Source organism: Corvus brachyrhynchos, unplaced genomic scaffold (assembly GCF_000691975.1).
Source record: "Corvus brachyrhynchos isolate BGI_N302 unplaced genomic scaffold, ASM69197v1 scaffold31, whole genome shotgun sequence".
In the NCBI taxonomy this organism is placed as follows: domain Eukaryota; kingdom Metazoa; phylum Chordata; class Aves; order Passeriformes; family Corvidae; genus Corvus; species Corvus brachyrhynchos.
This window is the reverse complement of record NW_008236196.1, coordinates 948346-971921: the sequence shown is the minus strand read 5'-3', so window position 1 is coordinate 971921 and position 23576 is coordinate 948346. Positions and strand designations below refer to the sequence as shown.

The 23576-nt window shown below is 37.3% G+C and overlaps 1 protein-coding gene across 4 annotated transcripts in view; it reads left to right on the top strand.

Annotated features, from left to right (window-relative positions):
• The window catches only part of SPAST (spastin), a 39726-nt gene extending 19041 nt beyond the window's left edge, over positions 1–20685 (top strand). For all 4 annotated transcript variants that reach the window (XM_017740089.1, XM_017740081.1, XM_008639873.2 and 1 more), the window contains 12 exons: positions 354–487; positions 816–909; positions 4215–4289; positions 5512–5583; positions 6109–6184; positions 6719–6810; positions 8525–8604; positions 9412–9454; positions 10058–10137; positions 12015–12085; positions 13694–13734; positions 14954–20685. In XM_017740089.1, coding sequence (XP_017595578.1) covers positions 354–487; positions 816–909; positions 4215–4289; positions 5512–5583; positions 6109–6184; positions 6719–6810; positions 8525–8604; positions 9412–9454; positions 10058–10137; positions 12015–12085; positions 13694–13734; positions 14954–15076 — 981 coding nt within the window. In that variant the 3' untranslated portion in view covers positions 15077–20685. The remainder of the gene's footprint in view (positions 1–353; positions 488–815; positions 910–4214; positions 4290–5511; positions 5584–6108; positions 6185–6718; positions 6811–8524; positions 8605–9411; positions 9455–10057; positions 10138–12014; positions 12086–13693; positions 13735–14953) is intronic.
• The last annotated feature ends 2891 nt before the right edge of the window (positions 20686–23576 follow it).

The following is a 23576-nucleotide window of genomic DNA, read 5'->3' as shown; positions in this document are numbered from 1 at the left end:
CTGTTACAAAGTATGACAGCAGTAGGAATTCTTGCTTATAGGTGTTCAGAACCTGAGATGGTTTGTGATGCTTATTTCCAGAGTATGCTGGGGGAAAATATTATAGTTAAATAAATTAATTATCAAACAAAAAAACCCCAAACCAAAGACCCTTCACCACTGGAGCCTAAGATATTCTACTTGTGGCTGACTAATGATAGTATGATTTGTGGCAAAATACAGCATTAGAATATTGGGTATTAACATGCTGTTTTACTGAGCAGATGAAATGTAGATTTTATTTTGTTCAACACTATACTTATAAAGTATTAATCTGGGGGTTTTGGTTTTTTTTTTTCTTCCCCCCTCTCCAGGCTGCTCCTAAAAATAGCAGAACAAATAAACCTTCTACTCCTACCACTGCTCCTCGAAAAAAGAAAGACACAAAGATATTTAGAAATGTGGACAGTAATCTTGCTAATCTTATCTTAAATGAAGTTGTTGACAGGTAAGTATGAAGAAAAGTAGGCTTTTCAGTCCAGTAAATCAGTTTTTCATTCAGTACAATCTTGGTCCACTTGGAATGAAATTAGTGCTTCTACTTTGTTGTGGGTTTTTTTGAGGATCGTTGTGGATGGGGGTTTTTTTATTGTTACTTTGGCAAAAGGATGAAAATTCAAATCAGAAATGCTTGTGTTTTAAAATACTTAACAACATAAGTTGTAGCTTTTCTCAAAAGGGTTCTGTATAAATAGTCAAATGCATGAAATTAGTCAGCTGCAGCTGAAAAAGAGTATCTCATTGTTAGACTAATTAGTATTCCATTTCTTTGTTAGTGGGCCAGCTGTCAAATTTGATGATATCGCAGGGCAGGAACTGGCTAAACAAGCTTTGCAAGAAATTGTTATCCTTCCCTCTCTTAGACCTGAGGTAAGCAACTGGGTATTGTTGTCAATCTGTGACAGGATCAAAGAAATGTACTGTGCCTCACACATGAAGTGATGATTCTTGAATCCTGTTTTTACTGATTATGATTGCTAAGTGTAGCTGTGTGGTGATAGCCGACTTGGAAAAAGAGAATACAGGATTTATGTGTTAAAATACTACCGTGAAATTCTTGTCTTCTGGTTAATCAATGTTGCAGAAAGTGACTGGAGCAAGAGCTTTAAAAAAAAAAGAAACCCCCAAAAACCCCAGTCCTCAAACCAAATCAGCAAACCACAAACCCCTAAAAAAACCAAACAAAACCAAAACCACAACAGCCCCACAATCCCATAAAAAAAAACAAACAGCAAAAGCAAACAAACAAAATTCCTCACTGTTTGTCAGGCTGACTATTCCAGATAGCTATAGCTGTGTGTCCAGCCCTATATGGCCATGTAAAGGACAAAGCCCAGAACTGGAAGAGTGAAATGGAAGAGCTTTGTATAGGTAAATTAGGTTGTGACACTATCTGATTGGAAAAATGTTACTGTTATTTTGGTCATCCTCTCTGTGAGGATGTTGGTTAAACACTCTGAATAGTTTATTCACAGATGGAGAGGACGCAAAGAAGTGGGGTGAACAAGCAAATACACTGAGGTATACGACATTTGAGGGCAGATTTCCTCTTTACTTGACTGTATGGAAATTGATCGTTAAGGCTTTTATTTATCAAAGATGGTACCTCAGCTACTGTGACTGCCTAGATTCAGGCCTAGTCTGTATACTACTGGAATTTTCTGAGCTACTTGTAAGAAAAAGTTAAATTGGTCATTTTCTAAAGCTGAACCTACTAAAAGTTGCAGTGCTTTTGAGGAAATAGCATGCAATGATTTCCTGCAGTGCACTCATGAGATTCCCACCTGGAGTACTGTGTCCAGTTCTGGGGTCTCCAGCACAGGAAGGGCGTGGACTTGCTGGAGCAAGTCCAGAGGAGGAACACCTAGATGATGAGAAGGCTGGAGCACCTCTCCTATAAGGAAAAGTTAAGAGAATCAGGGTTGTTAAGCTTGGGGGGGAAGAGAGGGCTCCAGGCTTGACCCTATTACATTATTTCAGTACCTGAAGGAGACCTACAGGAAAACTGGTGAGGAACTGTTTACATGGGCAAGTAGTGACAGGACAAGGGAAAATAGCTTCAAACTGAGAGTAGGTTTAGATTTGGATATTAGGAAGAAGTTATTCACTGTGAGGATGGTGAGGCACTAGAACAGGTTGCCCGGAGAAGTTGTAGATGCCCCATCCTGGAGTTGTCCAAAGCCAGATTGGAAGCTGCTTTGAGCAGTAGTGGAAAATGCCCCTGCCAGTGGCAGGGAAGTTGGAAGTAGATGATCTTCAAAGTCCATTCCAACCCAGCCCAATCTATAATTCTGTGATTATTGAAGAAAAATTACTGTTTGAACTTTGTTTGCTTGTGGGTCTCATTTGTCACATGGACAGGTGACTGGAGTTGCTCTGTGGTTTTCCTCTTAATGCAGCTACTGGTTTTGAAGCAGTATAGGGAAGAAACCCTAAACCTGGCATAGCATCACAGAAATATGAGGTGTAAGGAAAACAAAGCTGTAGCAACAAATGTGTGTGCTCAGATGTTGTTAGGCAGAAGGAAGATGTCATTATAGCATCTCTGTTACTACAGTGCAGTAGTATGTCAGGAGTGTTGTTCGTGATACTAACACAAGGAGCTGGGTTGGAGCTTGGAGTAGCTGGGACTCTTTTCTGGTAACGTGGTATCTTCAGTAAGGTTGTCTCATGTTACTGTAGCTAGCAATGGGCCTGACCTTGGTGTGGGTTGAGATGTAATAAGGACAGAGAATCCCATGAATTTTTAACCTTTCCTTGGAAGTAGAGAGGGTTGGTTTTATTCCTTGTAAATGAACACACTAGATGTGGCAACTATAGGGGGATACTTAGTAAATTAACACTAGTTCAGTTTTAATCTTAATGAGTTTTGAACTCAAATTCATATTTAACAAGCCAATTAGTGGTATTTTTGTAGGAGAGCAAAAGTTGATGTACCTAAACAGGAAACACTGCAACTATTTCAGTGGTCAGATGCTAATGAAATGGTAGCAGTTAGTTCAGACCATGTTTAGTATAATTAGTCTGTTAACAAAAACTTGAAAAGCTTAGTGTGTCTTAGTGATAAATGGCAATTGCAGCTGAACTGTAGGTGATGATCAAGGTGAGGAAGAGTTATAGATTTGATCTGGGCTGTGTGAAAATGGTGGAACTCCCCAAGAATTATTTCGGACAAAAGAAGTCAGACAAAAAAAATGCACATGGTGGTATGCAGCATGGAAAGCAGAAACACTGGAGTGTTCACTTAATGAATAGCCGGGTAACTACTTCTAGTGATTAGAGTCAAGACAAACAAAATGTTGTGGATGATGAAATAATAGAGTAAACATGTGTTGGTCGGTCATGACAGAAATAGAACACTGATAATGGATCTATTTGTTGTCATGGATATTGTGGAAAGAAATGCCTGCTGACAGTGCTGTTTACACATGGGATGTATATGAGATACCCTCCTATTGCTTTTGCTTGTTTATTGGAATTACTGGAAGCTGGAAGGGAGGGGTGAGTGTGAGACCAAAAGAGAAACTCTGGAACTTTTGAGGGAAAGTGCTAGAGAAAACAGGCAAGAGTAATAACTAAAAGTTATGTGTTCTGTGAGAATTTGTAGACTTGATGTGATGCTACATATGGTGGGGGCAATTTTATAGAGAAGGAAAGATGAATCTAGTGCAAAGTGAGAGAGAGGAGATGACTATCAGTAGCATAGAGAGAGTAGGTGGTTGTTAAGTAATATTTTAAATCATTTCGTTGGAAGCTTGTCTTCTCAGGTTTCATTTAATAAGGAAAGATGAAGGAGTTCTTCCATATGGAGTTAGTAGGAACACTACTTAGCTCTCCTACTATACACCTGCATTACTCCCTTTTTAACTGGAATTGATGCTTTAAACTCGATAGGCTAGTCTGTCTTGTGGAAAGTGTTTTAAACTGCTTTCACAGTGCATCCACGTGCAGAACAGTTACAAAGTAATTTAGCTGCTGTGTGGGAAACAATAGTGGTGTGCATTAGGTCAAGTTAGTAAGGGAGTGTAGTTCTCTCAAAGCCTGTACTGTTGTGGTACTGCTACTGTAAGTGCTAGCCAGTCAGCCCTTCCTCAGTCTTAAACCATTCTCTTGCAGAGGTGAAGCAGCATTTTATTCAAGTCTTTGAAGATAACTTATGATGATGGCCTTTTCAGTTATTTACAGGTCTGAGAGCTCCTGCTCGTGGTTTACTGCTGTTCGGCCCGCCAGGAAATGGGAAGACAATGTTGGTGAGAAAATTACTTCATGCTTGAGTTGATGGGCTTAAAATGTAACCACAAGGGGTGGCTTTCAGTTTGGGGCTTGGAGTAGTAAACTGTACATTCTTACAGAATATGTATTATGGTGTCATTTTATATATAAAAATGCAAAATTGCTCTTAACCCTGGGTTTTATGGAGGGTATTGCTAAACTGTTCTCTCTTTAGTTATTTTCACTATGACAAGTAATATTTCAAAAGTTAAACCAGCAAGTCCAGGTTTCATTTTCAGAGAGACCAAAAGGAAGTGGGTTAATTGTTTTGTACAGCAGTGATTAATCAGAAATTATCTGCTCTCCACTGAAACATACTAGAAGTACATTTTGGAAAGGGGGAGCTAGCACAGTAGCAAAAAAGGGGATTGTCTCACTTGCACACGGCTGTGCAAAGAGCGTAAGGGCTGTGGAACTGCTTGGCTGCAGGTTGTTTTCTCAGCCTGTGCTAGGTCCAGGGAGCTGGAGCAACACGACTGCCCATCAGCCAGGGATCGAGTGTCCTGGTGCAGCTGAGCCAGGCACATCGTCCTGCATCACATGGTGTGGCTGCAGCTGCACACTCTCTGCTAACACTGGAGCTGGATCAGCTCTGAAGTACAGGAGTGTGAATGTTGAGCAGCTCATGTAGGCTCATCTGTTATGTTTGACATACTGGAACATAATTCCTAATCACTAAAATTAGACTCTAACCAGGGAATCACCATTTCTTGAGTATGGTGAAACTGTTAAAGAAGAGGGGCAGTCTGAATGAGCATTCCAACTGATTATTTTTCCTAGCTTTCCTCTGAAAACAGCTTTTGCATAGATAAAGGAAGGGAAAAACCACCATAATTCCAACTGATACCTTAAATTACCACCCTAAATTAGTTAAAACTGGCTTAGATGTCTATTCAGGATGAATTGAAAGGAAATGGAGACCTTTATTCTTCAGAAGGCAAGTTGTGGTTGGCTATGGAGCTAATGGGAGTAGAGAAGTCTATGGGAGTCTGAAAATTTCTCTTTTGGTTTGACTGCATATCCATTCTCATTTGTAAATGGCCTGGACAGAAGTTTTCTGTACCATTTACAAGGTGCTCCCTTTGAACAAATAGGGGTTTTCAAAATCAGCAATCAGGTCATGAGTGTTCACTACAGATGCAGAGAACTATCTTCAATACAATGTTTTAAAAAGTACTTTTGCTTTTCCCCCTCTATTAGGCCAAAGCAGTTGCTGCAGAATCAAATGCTACTTTCTTTAACATCAGCGCAGCGAGCCTGACTTCAAAATATGTAAGTAATGGCTGTAAATTGTATTGATTTGAAAGCGCCCATGCTGTAATTGGGGCTTAAGAAAGCCAGAGACTTCTGATGAGTCCTTGGCGAACTGTTAGCCTATAGTGAACATAGTTTTTAAAAAGTGACTTGTGAAGTAAAGAAATTTTGTTTTGTGCCTGTGATCAATCAATGTCAAAGGTTTTTGCAGCTCAGCGATGACACTGACAGTAATGCAGATGAGTGGTTGTGGGGTTTTTCATCTTTAAAAAGTGAATGAGTTGGGTCCCAGCTCTCTTTCACTGTGGTAATTTAGGCACCAAAATCTCTTGACAATTAACTCAGTTGTGATTATAATAGAAGTTGTAATGTTTCTTTTAAGATGTAAACAATAGCACTGTATGTACTGAACCAGTGATAATCTGAATATGTATAAATGGACTGAGTGTGGTTGATTACCAGCTAGGTTTTCTGTAGGTCCTTCTGTTAGTTGTCTTGTAAAAATTTTTAACCCACTCCAAAACCAGTTTATTGTTATTTTAGGTGGGTGAAGGGGAGAAACTGGTGCGTGCTCTATTTGCAGTAGCCAGAGAACTTCAGCCTTCTATAATTTTTATTGGTAAGACTGTAAATGTTAACTTTTATTTATTTTTTTAAATAATTTTGCTTACTAGAGATTAGTAAGTAATTAACTATTGGAATAGTTGGGTAAACTTCTTTTGGGTAATTCTGCAGATATGACCTGCTGGCCAATCAGTAGTTCATATAAAGCATGTTAAATTACTGTTACGTTATTTAATTGGTGGTAATAGTGGGAAGAGGTGCTCTCAAAAAGAAAAATACTGTACTGCCTTTACAGAGTAAGTCCATTAAACATCAAATATGCAGATGGGTTTGCTTGTCCTGAGTAGCAGTTTTCATCAGAAAGATTTATATATATATATTTTTTTTTCCCTCTCATCTGTGCTTGGCATTACCTCTTCAAAAGCCAACACATAACACAAGTTTTTAAACTTTCCTAAGATCTGTCTGGCTCCTAAGGAATAAAGATCTGGTCTTTCTTAATGGAGCCCTCTATTAGCAAAGGAACTTGGGCAAATACAAAGACTATGATGTGGTATGCTTAATTAAGATGTATTTCTTTGTTTTTTAGATGAAGTTGATAGCCTTTTATGTGAAAGACGAGAAGGTGAACATGACGCTAGCAGGCGTCTAAAAACAGAATTTTTAATAGAATTCGATGGTGTAAGTATTTAGTCTTGGTATTGCTTAATTTAGCTAAATTGCTAATATAGTGGGTGCCAGTACAACCTATAGGTGAATTACAAAGGATTTGGCTGCTGGCGCTTAGCTCAGCCTCCCTCCCACCTCACTGTCATCAGCAAACAGCTTTTTTTGGTTGTTCTGAATTTTCTACCTGCTTACTGTAATATTCTGGAAAATGCAGTCTGGACTGAAAGGTAGCAATCTGGAGATGAGCTGTAATAATGTGTTAGAAGATTATGGACAGAGAAGAAAGGATAACAGATGGCAATAGTAAAGGAGCTGTGAGGACAAATGTTCTTACAGGGCAAGAGGGACATTTGAGGGTCAGGGAGAGTTGAATCCATGTTTGCAATTGCATGATTTGATGAATCACTTCTCTTTATTCTAGCAAAGTAAAACAAGATTAAATGGCTTTTAAGTACCTTTTGGTTTCAAAGGAATATGTCACAAGCATGCACTGTCAGGGGGTGAGACTTGAGGGATGAGGATTTCAAACAGACTAGTTCAGATGATATATATATGTACACACATATCTCATGTATACACAACTCTGACACATCAGAAAGATTAATTTCTGTGTTAGTACAACTTCCATTGAACTATAACTTTTTTCTTGGCATCATAAGCGAGAGAAGGCAGAATACAGTAAGAAGTATTTAATGGCATGAATGCAATACCTGGGAAGAGGAACTGGGTTTCATAGTGGAGCATGCGCACAAATGAGTATCAGGATATTTTTCTGTCACAGCACTGTTCTTGTATTGAATAATTTTAGTTTATGTTCCATTAGCACAGTGGAATATTGCTACAGTGGTGAAGCAACAGTAGTGAGGTACAGGAGGAGCAGATAACAATATGGAGAGACAGCAAGGTTGGGAGAAACTCCAAAATGGATGAATTAGGACAAATAATGCAATGTGACAGTGATATGCAGAAATTGTTACACACACATGCAGAGTTTTCCCTTAAAATAAAAGGGAAAAATAAGCATAATGCAAGGTTTGCTGACTTAATATTTAAGGTGTAACTATGTCATACAATATTTTTGGGGAACCTTTTGAACATGGTAATGTAGCAGTGAACTTAAATCTGTGAAGAATTGGACAATAAGTGAATAATAATGTCTCTGATAGCCCAGTGTTTTCTCTGAAGTTTGGAAGGTCTAAGTCTCCATATTCTTGGGTATAAAATCAACTGAGTGAATTGGGAAGGAAATTGCTGTGTCTTTCTGCTATTATGATTATTTTGTAGCATATTTTGATTACTGGATTCCTGTGAGGCCTGTGTTAGATGGATCTCTGATCTGATTTTGTGGTTCTGGTTATATTTTAGTTTAAAGTTTTGTTTCTCACCCTGTAGGCTTCAAAACAATGTTTGGTGTTAAAACCCCAAAAAGTCTCTGGCTTTTTCAATATAATTATCTCCTGATGACTAAACTTACGAGTGCCTTTTATAGTTTTATAGTCTCAGTTTTCTCCAGCAAGACTTTTTTTTCCTTAACCTTTTCCTACTTTGACTTTACATTTATCTGAGGAATATTTTGAATCTACCTTAATGAGGAGGAAAAAAGCATTTATAGTGAGATCCCATCAGTGGGCTGAATACATGGCAAGTCTCTAACTGGTTTTGTTGTGTTTCTACTTAATGTAGACTGTGTAAACTGAAAGCTGTCTTGCCTTCCTACATTATATAGGTGCAGTCTTCTGGAGAGGACAGAATACTTGTGATGGGGGCAACAAATAGGCCTCAGGAGCTTGATGATGCTGTTCTCAGGTATCAAAATGTCTCTTTTTCTGAATATATAGTAAGATGATATTCACTAAGAACAGGTTTTGCTTAGTATCTTGGTGAAGCTTTGTAATAAATAAAAGCTGTTCAGCAAGGTTAAATTATTTAACCTCCCTAAGAGGGGCTTTACTCTTCTCTTTTGGGATGTGTCTGCACAACCACGATGGTCTTGGAATTGTCTGAAACAGCAGTACCTGTTGAGATCAAGTCGGTGTTTTTTAAATTTCTTGCATCTGTTGCTTTTTTGTTATTTGGATCTTAATGGCAGAATAAAGGAGAAAATTTAAACAGTATTCCAGATTGACCAAAAATCCAGTATTTCTTCGCTGTGAATATTGGACTTTTGACGTCCTATGCAACTGCAGATCTTGCTGTAGATTTGCCTTAGGACTTTTTTGCTAGAAGTATTCATACTTTATTCTCATTTCATTCTTGATTGAGGAAAATAGATATGTCAGCACTGCCTGAAGAAATTACTCCCAAAGACTTTTTTGTGTAAAAATTAAGAGATGCCTCATTTTGTTGCTGGTAGTCAGTGGTGTTTCTACCTTTAGGGTGTTTCCCCTCTGGGACAAGTCTTGTAACTTGAGATAAGAGTAAGGTGACACCAGTGGATTGTACATATTGTTTGGTTGGTTGTTGGTGTTTTTTTCAAAATCTGTAGTTCTGCTTCCTAGAATTTGATGATGGAAGTGAAATTTTGTCACTTAACCATACCAAATGTTAGATTTGTATGTGCTAAATAGTTATAGAACAGTGTGAACAATGTATGTATGTTTGGGTTTTTTCCAGACGATTCACCAAACGGGTATATGTGTCTTTACCAAACGAGGAAGTAAGTGCTGTTTTCCACTCATATTTTTAAGACACTTACATTCTTAACTTGCCCTCGTGGGTGATTACAGTTCTGTGAAATAACTTCTGGCCCAGCTTGACCATATACGCTGTGCATTAGTTCTGGGAACTATTTTAAGTTTTTGCCTTTTTTTTCCACTCATGCTAGTAGCAAATCTGATGGTAGCTACTCAGTATGTCTTGACTAGTGAGGTGTCGCTTACGTACTAGCAGACATGGGCAAGTCTGAAGTAGGACTTGCAGGAGCATGTTTGTTTAGCTGAAGGACAGTGTTTTATTGCAAAAGATAAAAGTAATTTTCTTAATGTTTTCCAGTTCAACAGGAGATCAGGATTTTTCATGAGGATTCTAATGGCTTCTTCTTGATACTAGTAATTAGGCCCTTGGTCTTGTTGTTATCCAATTCCTATCTCTGCTTCTGAAGAGATGATATTGTACAGTCTATTTGCACAAGCACTATAGGCAAGTTTAAACTGGTGAAGCACAAAAGCCAAACTGACAAAAGCGTAGTTCTGTTCTTGCAACACAATTTTAAGTGTTCCATGAAAATGAGTTTTACATCTGATAATTTTATCTTTTTCAGACAAGATTGATTTTGCTAAAAAATCTTCTAAGCAAGCAAGGAAGTCCATTAACCCAAAAAGAGTTGGCTCAACTAGCTAGGTAAGTATTTTGTAGCTATACTAAATAAATATATTCCTCTACTGCATTCATTCAGCCTGTTTAATTCATTCAAAATGTAACTAACGTAAATCATCCGACAGTGACAACATGAATTGCATGCATTTGGGGAAGATGGTTTCCTGTCAGGCTGTATGAAAGTGTTTTTATATGTGCATATATATATATATATATGTGTGTGTAGGATACACCCAGTCAGGTTTCTGTTGAAACATGCTCATCAGCTCTTTCCTTTGAGGAGGACAGAGGGGGGGGGAGGCTTCTTTCCACCCATCCCTCAAGCAGTCCAGCTCTCCTCCCTGATCCAAAAAGGTAGCACCAGTTTTGCACTTGGTGTTCATTTCAAATAAAAAGCAAGTTCTCTTTGCTGGTGCCTCACTAGGCTTGTTGAATGTATTACCAACATAGCAGACAAGCACTGGATAATTTTAGATTCTTTTCACTTTCATATTTGATTGGGAAAATGTGGGTTAATTTTTCCCTCCTGTTATGAAACGGAGTTGTTTTATGTTTTTCATCATTAAGATTGAGACAGTACTGCTGTTAGTCACCTAAATCTAATAATGGGTGTGAAGGAAGTTAGACTAAAAAGCAGGTAGGGCGGGAAGGAGTGAAAACAGAGCATGAGATAACAAAGATATGCAGGTAGATGTACTTCAGTCTGTTTCTCTTTGTGGTAGTACACCAGACGTTAGTAGAGTCTTGGATGTAGCATTTGTCAGCCTCTTAGTAATATTGCAGAAGCTGATGTGTAATCCAGCTGAATATATTCTCTCTGTACTTGAAGGCTGTTAGCTCAGGCCACTTTTAGGCTGCAGTAATAGCTAACTGGAGGAAAAACACAGTCAGTGTCTTGTATTCTAGACTGCAAATATAAGAACCAAATTACAAATGCAACTTGAGTACACCTATTTTAAAGGGTTTAGAGAAAATGTAAAAGTTGAGCATCCTGCCTGCTTTGTTTTCCGTTTTTCTTTGTTTTGAAAGAGAGAAGTATTTAACCTCCATTATGATTTTGTGTTCCTTTGCTCCTCTGCAACTTTTTCTGTAAAATATAACAGACTTCATGATCTCCAGAAGACTAAGCTCTTGTTACTGCAGCTAGCCACTGCTCTGCAAGGGTGGGGTTTTTGTTTTTAAATTTTCCTACTGTACTACTTATTTTTTCTTATGTTGGCATTTTGTATTGGTGGCTTCCTGGTTCAGTGGAGGCCTTTATTCTTCAAAGTATTTAATTGGTTCACTTGGATATTAAGTCTAATTCTGGAAAAGCTCCCACAGAGACTGGCTTCTTGGTTTGATTTTTTTTTTTTTCTTTTTACTCCCTCTCTTGTAGTTCTGAGGATTTGGATGATTTGCCAGGTTTATTAAAATAACAAACAAACCCTAGTGGATAGCAGAATTTACCTTCCTTTCAGTTCCCTTTGTATCATATTAAACCCGTGGTACTGGGTTCTCTCATTGTACTGATCAGATTGAATGAGTACAGGACAGTTGAGGTTTTGGTGTTACAGTAATCTGATAAATGCCCATCAACTGCTGGTACAGAATTCTCGTAACAGTAAATGTGCTTGAGATCAGTTTTCATCTACAAATTCTAGTTGCTACCTTTTTTTTTTTTCTAGAATGTTATTTAGGACTTGAATATCTGTACTTCAAATTTAATCGTGAAAAATCACTTGCAGTGAAATGCAGATCACTTAGAGTGAACTTCTGATTTATTAAACTTGCAAAATAACATTGAAGTAATACTTCTGATTAAGTAACATTTTGATTATCTGCAATTAAATTGGTGTGGTTTGAAGCAGGTTTTTGGTTTTTTCCCTTCCTCCTTGACCCCACTTTTTCCTTTGACAAAGAATGACAGATGGATACTCTGGAAGTGACCTAACTGCATTAGCGAAGGATGCAGCCCTAGGCCCCATTCGAGGTAAGCTGCAGAGATTTTTATTCAGGTTTTGACATTAGAGATATATTTTCTTACATCTTTCTAATCCTCAAACCTCTGAAATGAAACTTTTTACATTGGATTTTAGTCTGTTCTTCATAATAGCATCTTTGTAAGATTTACTTACACAAAACCCTTCAGTATCTCACCATGTGAAACAGAAAATTTTTGTGTTGTAGGAGAAAAGCAGTGTGAAGTGTTTCTCAGTGATTTGTGGGGTTTTTAACTAGTGTATCTTTCTGAGGCTGGTGTCAGTTCTGTTGTAGCTAAATTATTACTTGAATAGCAATTGCTGATTGCATTACTTGTTTTTATAAAGTGGTCAAATCTCTTTCAAGTCTAAAGGAAGGAAAACTGAAAAAGAAGCAATTTTGTGGGGTTTTTCTAGATACAGTTTGAATGGTATGGCTTTTTATATTTTTAACTCCTAATGTTGAATTGTGATTCAGATGAGAACTGTGAATGAAATAGAGTTTTACTTATATTTGTTCTCTCTCTGACATTTTCAACTTGGAAAAAACCACTGTTGTAATGTGAATATTTTTTTCCAATACCTCCTCTCTTTGTTCTGTTTAACTAGCTAGTTATGTGTCCAGTAGCCACATCTGAAGGAACTGGTCTTGTTTAGTGGAGATTAGTACTGGGATTTTTGTGTAGAAAAGATTGTGAGGACTTGGTATTAGTTTTCTGTTTGTAGACATACTTGTTGAATTTGTAAAGCACGTCTTTCACAATCCTGTGTAATAACTGGGAAACAGAACTGCGTTAAATGGCTCTCATAAGAGATATCATGTCTCCTAAGAATTTGAATATATTTATTTAGAGTGGTGGAATTAGTAGTGTATGCATTTAGGTATGGAGGCTTTACTTTGCTGACAACTCACTTCACACGCAAGTCCATCTCAAGAAGAGACCGTGTAACATTGTGCAACATATTTCTTTCACTTGCTCCTGCTGTATTCCATATAAAACAATATATTTTTGAAAAAAAAGTTGTATATCATCCTTGCCAACCCTACCTAGTTTCTTTGCTTCTTTTTCTTGTACTCTCGTAGCAAAATGTTTACTGTTACATGTTGATACCATAAGAGCAAGTAAAAAAAAAGAAAAAAAAAAAGGTGAATGATACAAGAATGTTTAGATCCCATGACTGTGGCATAGGACAAGAAGCACTTTGATACACCCTGTCTGATTTTATTTCTGTGTTCTTGGCTGACTGTACTTTCTGTTTCCTGAAATTCAGTAGGGAGGTTGTGGATACCGGAAGTAATATGGGGGAAGGTAGCTCTGTTGGCTTGTGTGCTGTTTTCCATACTTTGGGAAGAAGGAGTAATTCTGCTACCACTTTGTACTGTGTGTGCAGTAACTGAGTGTGGGAGCAGCCTGGTTGAGGAGCTGATAAATGGGGAAGAAGGAGGCAAAAACATCGTGTACCTTTCTATACAGGAGACTGTGTTGAGGCAGAAAGGTATAATTTTTAGCTGCAGGGGTTTTTTTCTTCCAGAATAGAAGTACTTTTAACATGTTTTAGTTGTCAGAAGTGATGAAAATTTTCTTAGGAAACTCACTGATCTATCTTTACTTTTACAGAATTAAAACCAGAACAAGTGAAGAACATGTCTGCCAGTGAGGTAAGCTGTTCTAGCAGCTGTATTTTCCCCTTTGAATAGAATGCATGCTCACTAGAAACTTTTTAAGGTCTCTTTTTTATGTGTAGTATCATACAAAATAGGATAATTTTGGGGGGTATTATCCTTTTTAATCACTGCTTCATTAAGGAAAATTCTTTAGAAATAGAGATTGAAAAGATCTGTCCTCAGATGTCTGAGGTTTGTGGGTGGTTTGAAAGTTGGCTTTCAGGCTTCAGAGCACTTCATTTTCTGTTAGTCAGTCTGTTGTTCTTCGTTTCAGCTGACTGTCCTATCTTTTCCTTCACACTGAACTGCAATATTTGTTACCTATCTGAGGATGTCAGAGGCCTGGCTTTTATTTTCTCACGGTGTTACTTCCCAAGAACATTCCCAGGAGTATTACGTGAAATTACTTCTACCCCCTCCACCCCATCTTTACCTAAAACAGATTTGTGCATGTATATGTATAATACTTACATTCATTCATGCGGACCATCATAAAGAAAAAAATTAAGCTCCTCACCACAAACTGCAGCTGTAAACATCAAAAAGGAAAGGAAGTGATTGGTCCTGTGTACAAAAGTTTCTGTTCAGGTGTGTGTGCAAACCAGGGTTACACAGGGGAAGATGAAGCAAAACTTAATTTGACTTAATTTGTCAGTTGCTTTTTGTGTTTAGCCTGAGGTCGTGGCTAAGGCTATGATAAGCTGGAAGGATTTTTTGCAGAAGGATAACAGCATCTGTGGTCATTTGTTGTGATGTCCTCATATGCACCACCTACTGAAACAGGAAGTAATGACACGGTCTCACGAGCTATTAAATAACAAGGCAGACATTACTATTAGCAAGTGTTAGTATATTAAAAATGGTAAATACTGGTGGTCTTAAATTACAAGACTCTTGCATCAGGTCATACACCCCAGTTTGGAAGGGACCTTGAAAGATCACCTGGTCCATCCTTTTGTGGGAAAGGGAACTTAGATGAGATTATTTAGCACCCTGCCCAGTCATATCTTCAAAACCTTCAGCAATGGAGACTACCCCATCCTTGAGGGGGTTGTTGCAGTGAATGACTGTGCTCACTGTAAAATAATTTCATCCTTACATCAAGATGCACTCATAGAATGCGTTTTGTTAAAAGTGAATACTCAAGTACTTCTTGAATAAATCAAAGTACATAAACCACTTGTGACCCTGATGTCTTTCGTTTTCTGTTTAGATGAGAAATATCAAACTATCAGATTTCACAGAATCTTTGAAGAAGATAAAGCGCAGTTTGAGCCCTCAGACCCTGGAAGCGTACATTCGCTGGAACAAGGACTTTGGAGACACCACAGTGTGAGACACTACTGGAAGTGAAACAGTGCTGCCTGGGCAGCAGTTGGTGCAGACGACTGGGAAGCAGCCAGAGTTTACAGGACTTTACAGATATTTAAGTATCTGCATTAAAACTTGAGATTAAGAGAAAATTATACAATGTGAAATGTGTTCATCAAAGCCTCCTTGCCATTTAGTGAGGATTTATACACTGTAAGTAAGAGCACAATAGGACTTGACATAAGATTCCTAGCAATCTGATTCTGGTTTGAACATTAATATATGTGTATTGTTTCAGCTACAAGGCTCTGATGATATTTGATCATTGGAAGACCTTTCCCTATGTTGTGTGTGTGTTTTTTTGTTTTTAATTTTGCCATGACATTGATGAACAATGAACTTGGAACAATGATGTTCAATTGGAGGTTTGTAAACTTCGGTTCATTTTTTTGACTTTTTTATCCTTAATGTGCCAAATAAAACAATTTCCCTGTGCAGAATGGAAGAACAGCATTGGGGAATTACGATTATTAAAATGCTAAAAGCAGCTGGTCTGTTATTATTTGTCTTTTTGTTTTGTTGTAATGTGACTGAAATGTTCACAGGACAGGTTTAAAGAAGACCTTTGATAGCAGAACAGCAAAAAACCCCAACTTTATAAAACCAATCCAAACTGCCTTTTAAAAGAAAAATTGCTAAATAAAAGAATAGACTGAGATACTCATTTACTGGCAGTATTTTCTCTTAATGCATTTTGTAACGCTTCCATTGGTAGAATGTTAGCTCATGCTTACAGTGTACAACTTGAGCTCAGATGATGTTTGAGAGAGTAAGTGATGCTAATTGTCAAGTTTCAGAAATGACGTGTTTCTACTCTGTATCTTGGTCTGTTTATGATAATTGAAAGTAAGATTTCCATTGTGATAATTTTTTTAATCTTCACATGTAAGCATTCAAATACGAGGCTACATGTTTAATACATGCCACACATTAATGTTTTTATAGCTTTCATATGTTTTGGTTTATATATTAAAGTATGAAACACTCAACTGATCTGCTTTTTTAAGAAGAAACTGCATCTTTGTACAAATACTTGTTTTTATTATATAAATGACAAGCTATTAAAAAAACCAAAATCTTAAATGATAGCCTTTAAATACCATAATAAAGGAAAGCATTTTTGCCTTTACTTCTAAAGGCCCAACATCTTGTTTACAAATTCTATATGGATTAAACACAGATGTTTGCAAGGCAGAACACTAGTTCCTTGTTAAAGCAGGTTTGTGGGTTGTTGGGTTTTTTTTTTTTTGGTTGGTTTGGATTTTTTTTTTACAACTCTCCCAACTTAGTGATACTGCAAAAATGTATATTGTTTACTGTTGTTTTAATGAAAATGAGTTGTAAGTGTTGCTTGCTTTTGGTCTTAACAGAGAATTTGTTTTTAGTTTTTCATTTAACTTATTTTTTGGAACTACTTAACTGAAAGTTGACTATAAATAATATATTATGTGTATATATGAAAAAAACCAACCCTAGCTGATAGATGGAGCTGTAGGTATAGTACTCTGAGAGGACTGTGCTCACTGTGTGGTGTTGAGTACTAAATAGCAGAAACTCTGTCAAACCTTTGAGATGCACATATGCAATATGTTTGGGATTCTTCTTTTTTTTTTTTTTTTTCAACTAGAGATGCTTTTAACTGATCTTAAGATTAAAAGCAATCAAATAAGAGAAGATTGTGTTCCACTAGTATGCCTTTTGAAATAGTCTAACCAAACCACTTCTAGCCTTCTAAGGGTAGGACTCTCTCAAATGTATGTCTTATGTAAATGAAACATGTGACTTTGGTTCCCCTGATTCACTTTTCTGGAGAAATGCTAAAGGATTTCAGATTCTTAAATCTCATGTCTTGCTTTGCCTTAGTTCTGCCTTCAGTAGACCATCTCTCTTGTTGGAGATTCCTGGCTGACTTGATCCATATTTGTAATATTCTTCATAGTGCTAAGCATGACTATTACTGTTGTATTAGCATCTGCCAAGTAGCTACAGCTGAGAAAGGGTCTTGGTTTTATTCATAAAGCTTTGGTAAACTTTCCTCGAGATCCTTGGCAAATGAGAACTTTGACGATAATGCTTCTGGTTTTGAGTGTTCCTAAATGATTGTTATAAAACTCTTTGGTTTTGTCCACTTAATTTTAAGGAATATACTAGTTACTTATTTCAAATACATAGTCATTGGCATGGAGATAGGTACCTGAAATGTTGAGATAGAAGTCCCCATCTGCTACAGTAGCCCCCGTATGCATCACAAAGAGTCAGAATCACCAGCTGCTACACAGAAAGAAAAGGGACCAGCCCTTTCCCTTGTTTGTACAACCAGTTCAGGTCAAGAGAGTCTGTGATTGGTACAGCTGTCTTTTGGTCTTCTGTTATGCCTGATTGTTTTCTGCTTAATGGATGAACGACAGCCCTATAAATTAGTGCTGGAACACAGTAAAAAGAAGAAAATTTTGTTCTGCAACATAATTTTGCCCCACAGCTGCTGGATTATTAGCCCATGGCCAGGTGCTGTTCAGTTCATAGATCTCCTTTAAATGTCTTATGCTATTTTCTGAATAGTGTCTTTTATGAATAATTCTGTTCCCTTTAAGGCATTCTCTTGCATCTTCTCATTTTACATGTACTAAGTCCCAGTCCCAGTGATTCCATCTCTGTGCTGGATTAACTGTGTACAAGAGCAGATCTGGGGAAAAACAACCACAACAGTGGAAAAAAACCACCAAACCCTCCCCTCCTCCTGCTCAAAAAACTCCCAACAACCTCAAATTACCTGTATTTCCCAAGTCTATAGTACTTATATAGAACTTTACAACTATATTTTCCATAAAATCAAGTTATGTTCTAATACAATGTTTTGAATCAAGATAAACAGGACAGTGCTTTTAACCTTTGCAAAGACTGCCATTTCATTAGCTCTCTGAACTGGTTTTTTCCTTTCTTTTTCTTTTTTTCTTTTCTTCCCCCCCTCCCCCCTTTTTTATGTGAATCTGCTCACCACTAGTGAATGGGTGACTTGACCCACTTTTTTGACATGATTAGTAAGCAGCTTGTCTGGCTCTCTGCAAGTGTGTTTTGCTGGTTTTCAAGTGTAGAAGTTACTGGAGGGAGAAAATAAAACCAACCCAAACCCCTTGTGTTTTTCTAACAACCTTTTTCATATATCTTTCTGTTTTTATTAAGCAGGTTCTTCCTTTTTATTAAGCAGGAGCCACACTTTTTGTCTTTCAACATACTGGATGAACAATGTCTTTGCAGGCAGCAGGCTCTTACTTCTGGTGGTATAACAGGAGGGTGGTATAACAGGAGGTAGATTGCTCTTTCTCCTTAAAATGAGAATTTGTTACGTGTTATGATGTTCCCTTTACTAATGTTGACTTTTCTGTAGACTACAGCAAACCTGTGCAGGTTCTCTGCATATGCTAAGACAACACCAACACAGAATATAAAAGATAAGCCTTAAACTAGGGTATTTATGCACAAGTAAGTTTCTCTGTCCTGTTAATTTCTTAGACTTTACAGAGTTTAGTGTATTAGAAATAGGCATTGTGCCCCTGAGATGTCTTACTGACTCAAAGCCAGTCGCTAATACAGTTCTGTTGAATATGGCCCTGCAACTTTATGTAGATAACAAATGTGATAATAACACTTTAAAATTAGTAAGAATGGGATCTCTAAACTGAGAAGGAATGTTGTCACTGCACTAATTAGAGGCTATTGCTGGTTTTACTGTTACATTCTCTCAAATGTTTTTAAAATGACAGTTTTTATACATATTACTCAATTAACCTTACCTTCTGGTGTAGAATAAATAGTATTTTTTTCTATTCTAAACAACTGGGTTTTAGCACTGCTTGGCAGTGCTGTGAAGTCCCTCTTGTGAAATTTAAGTACTTTGTACTGGGAATACTGAAGTGAGATATGCTGGCAAATTGAACTGAGACATCTGTTCTGCAACTGGAAAGCAGTGTTCTCCTTAGGGTTTCCTTAATCACCTATGGTGAGACTTCGTGCCCTAGATTTTCATAGTGCTTTCCTAGCCAAGACATGGATAATGCATAGTTGTGCCTAGGACGTGCTTCTCTAGCTTTTCCAGCGCTTTCGTGATGCTTCTGCATGTGGCAGCTTTGGGAGGTGGCCAGTGCTACTGTATCTGATGAGATTTTCATTCCTTCTCTCTGGCAGCCTCAAGCTTTTGTGATGCTTTAAGTTGTTGGGGTTTCTACCAAAAATCGAAATGAAGAGTAGCAAGCAGGTAGTGAATGCAACTAGTTATTTCAGCCCTTGTGCTAATTAGAGGCAGTTTTACATTAGTTTCTCTTGAGCTGCTATTTAGTGTTGAATATTTTACTGACCTGTGTGAATTTTCATGCTTAGGATGATCTGCAGACATCCTAAGAGATGACCAATTGATGAGCTATTTTCTTTTAGAATTTTTTTATTGAATTATAATTTTCAGTATTTTTTCTTTTAGTTAGGGTAATTATAATGCCACAGGATGAGGAAGTTAAGCTGTCACTTCCTGCAAATACAAAATCATCTTGTAAAATATGGGGAAATGTGTATTCTGTTTTTCCTGCTTCTTGTGTAAATTGTTAACTGTCTTAGAGTGGAAACTTCTTACCTTGTCAATAACTACCTCCTGAGTTCAGCAATAATTGGCAAGGTACACACTCCTTCAGTGGATTCAATATACTGGCTCAACTCTGCAGATTCTTCAGAGTCTGATGTTTTGATGTGAAAATGCTTGACATTACTTCTGGAAACTATGGTGATGAACTTTGTTTTGCTGTAAGACTTTCCTTGCCTTCATAAGATAAACTTCTTAAAATCCTTTCTTCAGAGAAGTGGCTTTGAGGATAAAAGGTCAGCGTTCTTTGTAGTTGGTTAACACAGGCCTATTTGTCAAAGATGTGGGGGTGTGGCCTCTCAGTTCCGCAGGGTTTTCTCCCATTAGAAGTGGGGAAGAAAGTACTTTATCTAATAGTCGCACACCTGTCAAAGGGACTGGAAGTATAGAAACTGTTTTTGCCACATGATTCAAATTTTTAGTCATTTGAAGGGCTAGTCAGTATTTTTCAGAAATCTATTAAAGTAATGAAAACCAAAGGTGGAGACAAAACACCATACCCCACCCCCATAAAATATATTGGGCAACTCCAGTCTGGGATGGGATTAATTTTTGTATTTTGTTGTTTTGAAGCACTTTTGTTTCATTGTTCTTTTAAGAATGTTTTCTGAAATGTTAAACACCATTTTACTAATAAGCAATGTAAAAAAGCATGACAAGCAGTCACATAGCTTTAGCTCACAATAAAATGTTTTGTTTGTCCTGTTCTTACTGTTTTCTTGTCTGTTTATCAGATAAAATGTCCAAAACGAAAAGCCTTTTCATTAAACTTGAAGCCTATTAAATTGCTGCTGGTTTAAAAAAAATTTAAAAACATCAGGTGTTGTATACCAGATGATGGAACAATAAATATGTAAATAAATCAGTTTCTAAAGAACATAACTCAAGTTCTTAAAACTAATGTAAACAGAAGTGCTACTTCCTAAATAAATGTGCTTAAACTGAAAGCGTGTGCTTATCCTAGTCTTGCTAGATCATGGTGAAAACCAGGAGGTTTCACTTAACTAGTTCTGGTGGTCATGGTGAAGTCCTGAAAAATTTGGAGCCAATTTCCTTGGCTTCAAAATGGCACCTTTTCTTTTGCTTGGGGGAGAGTGCTGCTGTTAATTCTGAGTTAACAATCTAAATTCTTTACTTATCTCCATCTCCTTACCATTTGTAATTTCTTTGCCTTGAGGCTGCATCTGTACTGCTTACAACTACTGGGGTGTTCTGTTCCTACAGTTGCATCCTGAAGATAAGATTAATCAAACCTTTTTTTTAAAGGATCATTTTAATATTACATATCTGGCAGCACTAGGGGTCTCTCAAAAAGGAGCCATGACCACTGCCTTCCACACATCATCATATCAATCACTGCTAAAACCAACCAGATAAAAATCAATACAGCAATGAGGAGAAAACCCCAAGATTTTGGACTGAAGCATATGTGCTATTCCTGCTTCTGTCAAGGAGTGATTCCTTAGGATAGAAATACATCATTGTTGTCTGCCAAGGTCTCTCTCTTTGGCTGAAATACTACTGCTTGGAGGTAGATTTTGAACCACTAAAATAATTTCTGTTGGTAATTCTGTGTATAGGTTACAGACATTCAAATATTTTATTCTTGCAGAGGGGGATAATCAAATAAATTAAAATTAGTGAAGAAGGAAGAGCATGAAAAAAATATCCCACCATTCGCTATTTTGAAATCTACAGCTATTTTGGTTTTGGCAGCATATCCTGAAGTGTCTTGGACTCATTAAATTCTTCCCATTCCAGCCAAGGGGGGAGACAAGACTGCATGCCTAGTGTTATATGCAGGCATATCTCAGATGGAAATCTATTTATTTCTGTATTTTAGTGCTCTAATATAGCCAGAGAAAAGTGAGAAAAAAGTAAAGTTGGTTTGTTTGTTTGTGGGGGATTTTGTTTGGATTTTTGTTGGGTTTTTTTGTTTGTTTCCAATCCTGCCATCTTTCTGCAAATTTCCAAATATGGCGTGAACTTGTGAAATCCAGCGTGTTTCCTACAAGGGTTCAAATGGCTCTGGAAAAGACAGTTACGCAACTTTCTCTAAGTAATTTTTTATTCAGTGTGTCATGATAAAACAGAAAATATGTGTAGTAGTGAAGGCAAAAAAATATAGTTTAACTAAAATCCATCTCTCAACACTTATGGGATTATTCTAGGTGCTGTGTTGTAGCTATATTAAAAAAAAACACCTTTTTTTTCAGAATATCATCCTACAAACAACCTATTGAGCAAAGTGTGTTGTTTTTACCACATAGTTTTGAAAATTCCACTTTCTTGGCAAGTATATGCTGTAAGAACAATATGTTCTGTTGAAGTCTGTAACTTCTGTTACTTTCAAATCTCATTTTAGCAATTTCTAAAAGGCCTCAAATTTGCCTCAGTTGTAAGACATCCTTGAAGACTGTTAGTTTTGTTATGTGCAGAATGCTAGTACCAGCTGTGCTATTGTAGAATCTGTCTTCTGTGAAGACACTTTTACAAGTGCAGTTACTAATAACTAACTATTGGCCTCTTCTGGGAAGAAATACCCTGTGACATCAAATAATCAAAAAGCCTGATACTATGTCAATAATGAAGTAACCAAACAACTTTGTGGAGCAAATTATACAGTGATTCACCTGAGGTCTGATTTCCTAGTTAAATTTGAATGGAGGCAGCAGCTGCAGTTTGCATTCTCTTGCCTGTCATCCAGATTCTATAAAGTGCAGATCTATTTTCTGCAAATAGTTTCCAAAACTTCTTCCATACACTGGAAAAAAATTTACTGATTACAGCCAAGAGCTTAGAATGAGGCCTGAGACATTAAATATATCTATGGAATAAAATTACCTGATCAGTCTGCTAGATATTCTTAATTAATGATACTGTGTCCTCTAAGGACCAGATACACAAAAAATCTGGAAAATAAAAATTGTTTTATCTTTTTTTATCAATAATAAAATCACATGCTCTGCAAATGTACAGGAACAGGAGACAATACACACTTAAAACTTATCTGTGAAGCACACTTAACTGGGAAGCAGATTAAAGACTGGCTTGTTCCTGGTTTAATTTGATGTACAGGCCTCTCTCTCACAGTCAGGTAAGTGTTTTGGTATGTTTTACAGAACAGGCGAGATGCAAATAACATTTTTAACCAGTTTAACTATGGGTACTGGAGAACTGAATAGACTCTTAAAAGAACAAAGATAAGACAGTGTTACAGAAGGTTGCTTCAAGTATCTTTCTATGCACAATAATCTGTCTTAATAACATATCTCACTTCAATTTTGATTCCTCTTTTCCACTTACTTTGCAAATAAGTAATATAAGTAATTAATTATATTAATTATAAGTAATAAATAAGCTGTCTTGTGACTAAATCTTTTGGTACATTCAATCCCATGCAGGTGCTTTGCAACACAATTTTTCTTAAGAGAGAGCTGTCCGAGCTTCCAAGATGACTTCTGTTCTGTACTTCGTTGTACTTTCCACGCAGGTGGTCCTGCCGTACACATTCCTTCTGACAGGAACTTCTGGGCACAGTGAAGCGATCTGCTGGCCACCCACACCAGGGGATTGCTGTCACCCCGCAGCCCTCGTGTCCCGGTGTTCCAGAGCCTCAGTAGCAGTAATCTCTAGCAGAATCCTCTCTCCAAGTTTGCTTTGGATAGCAGCAGACTCTGGGATGAGGTTAGACTGCGTGCAGATCCCTCCTCTGGACTGTAATGCTTCCACTGCTTATCATATTCGGAGCAACGGGAGCAGCTCTAAGAATCTCAGCACACAACAAAGTGATTAATTTTCAACATAAACCCTGTAGTTTGGAGAGCTGCTGTCCTTT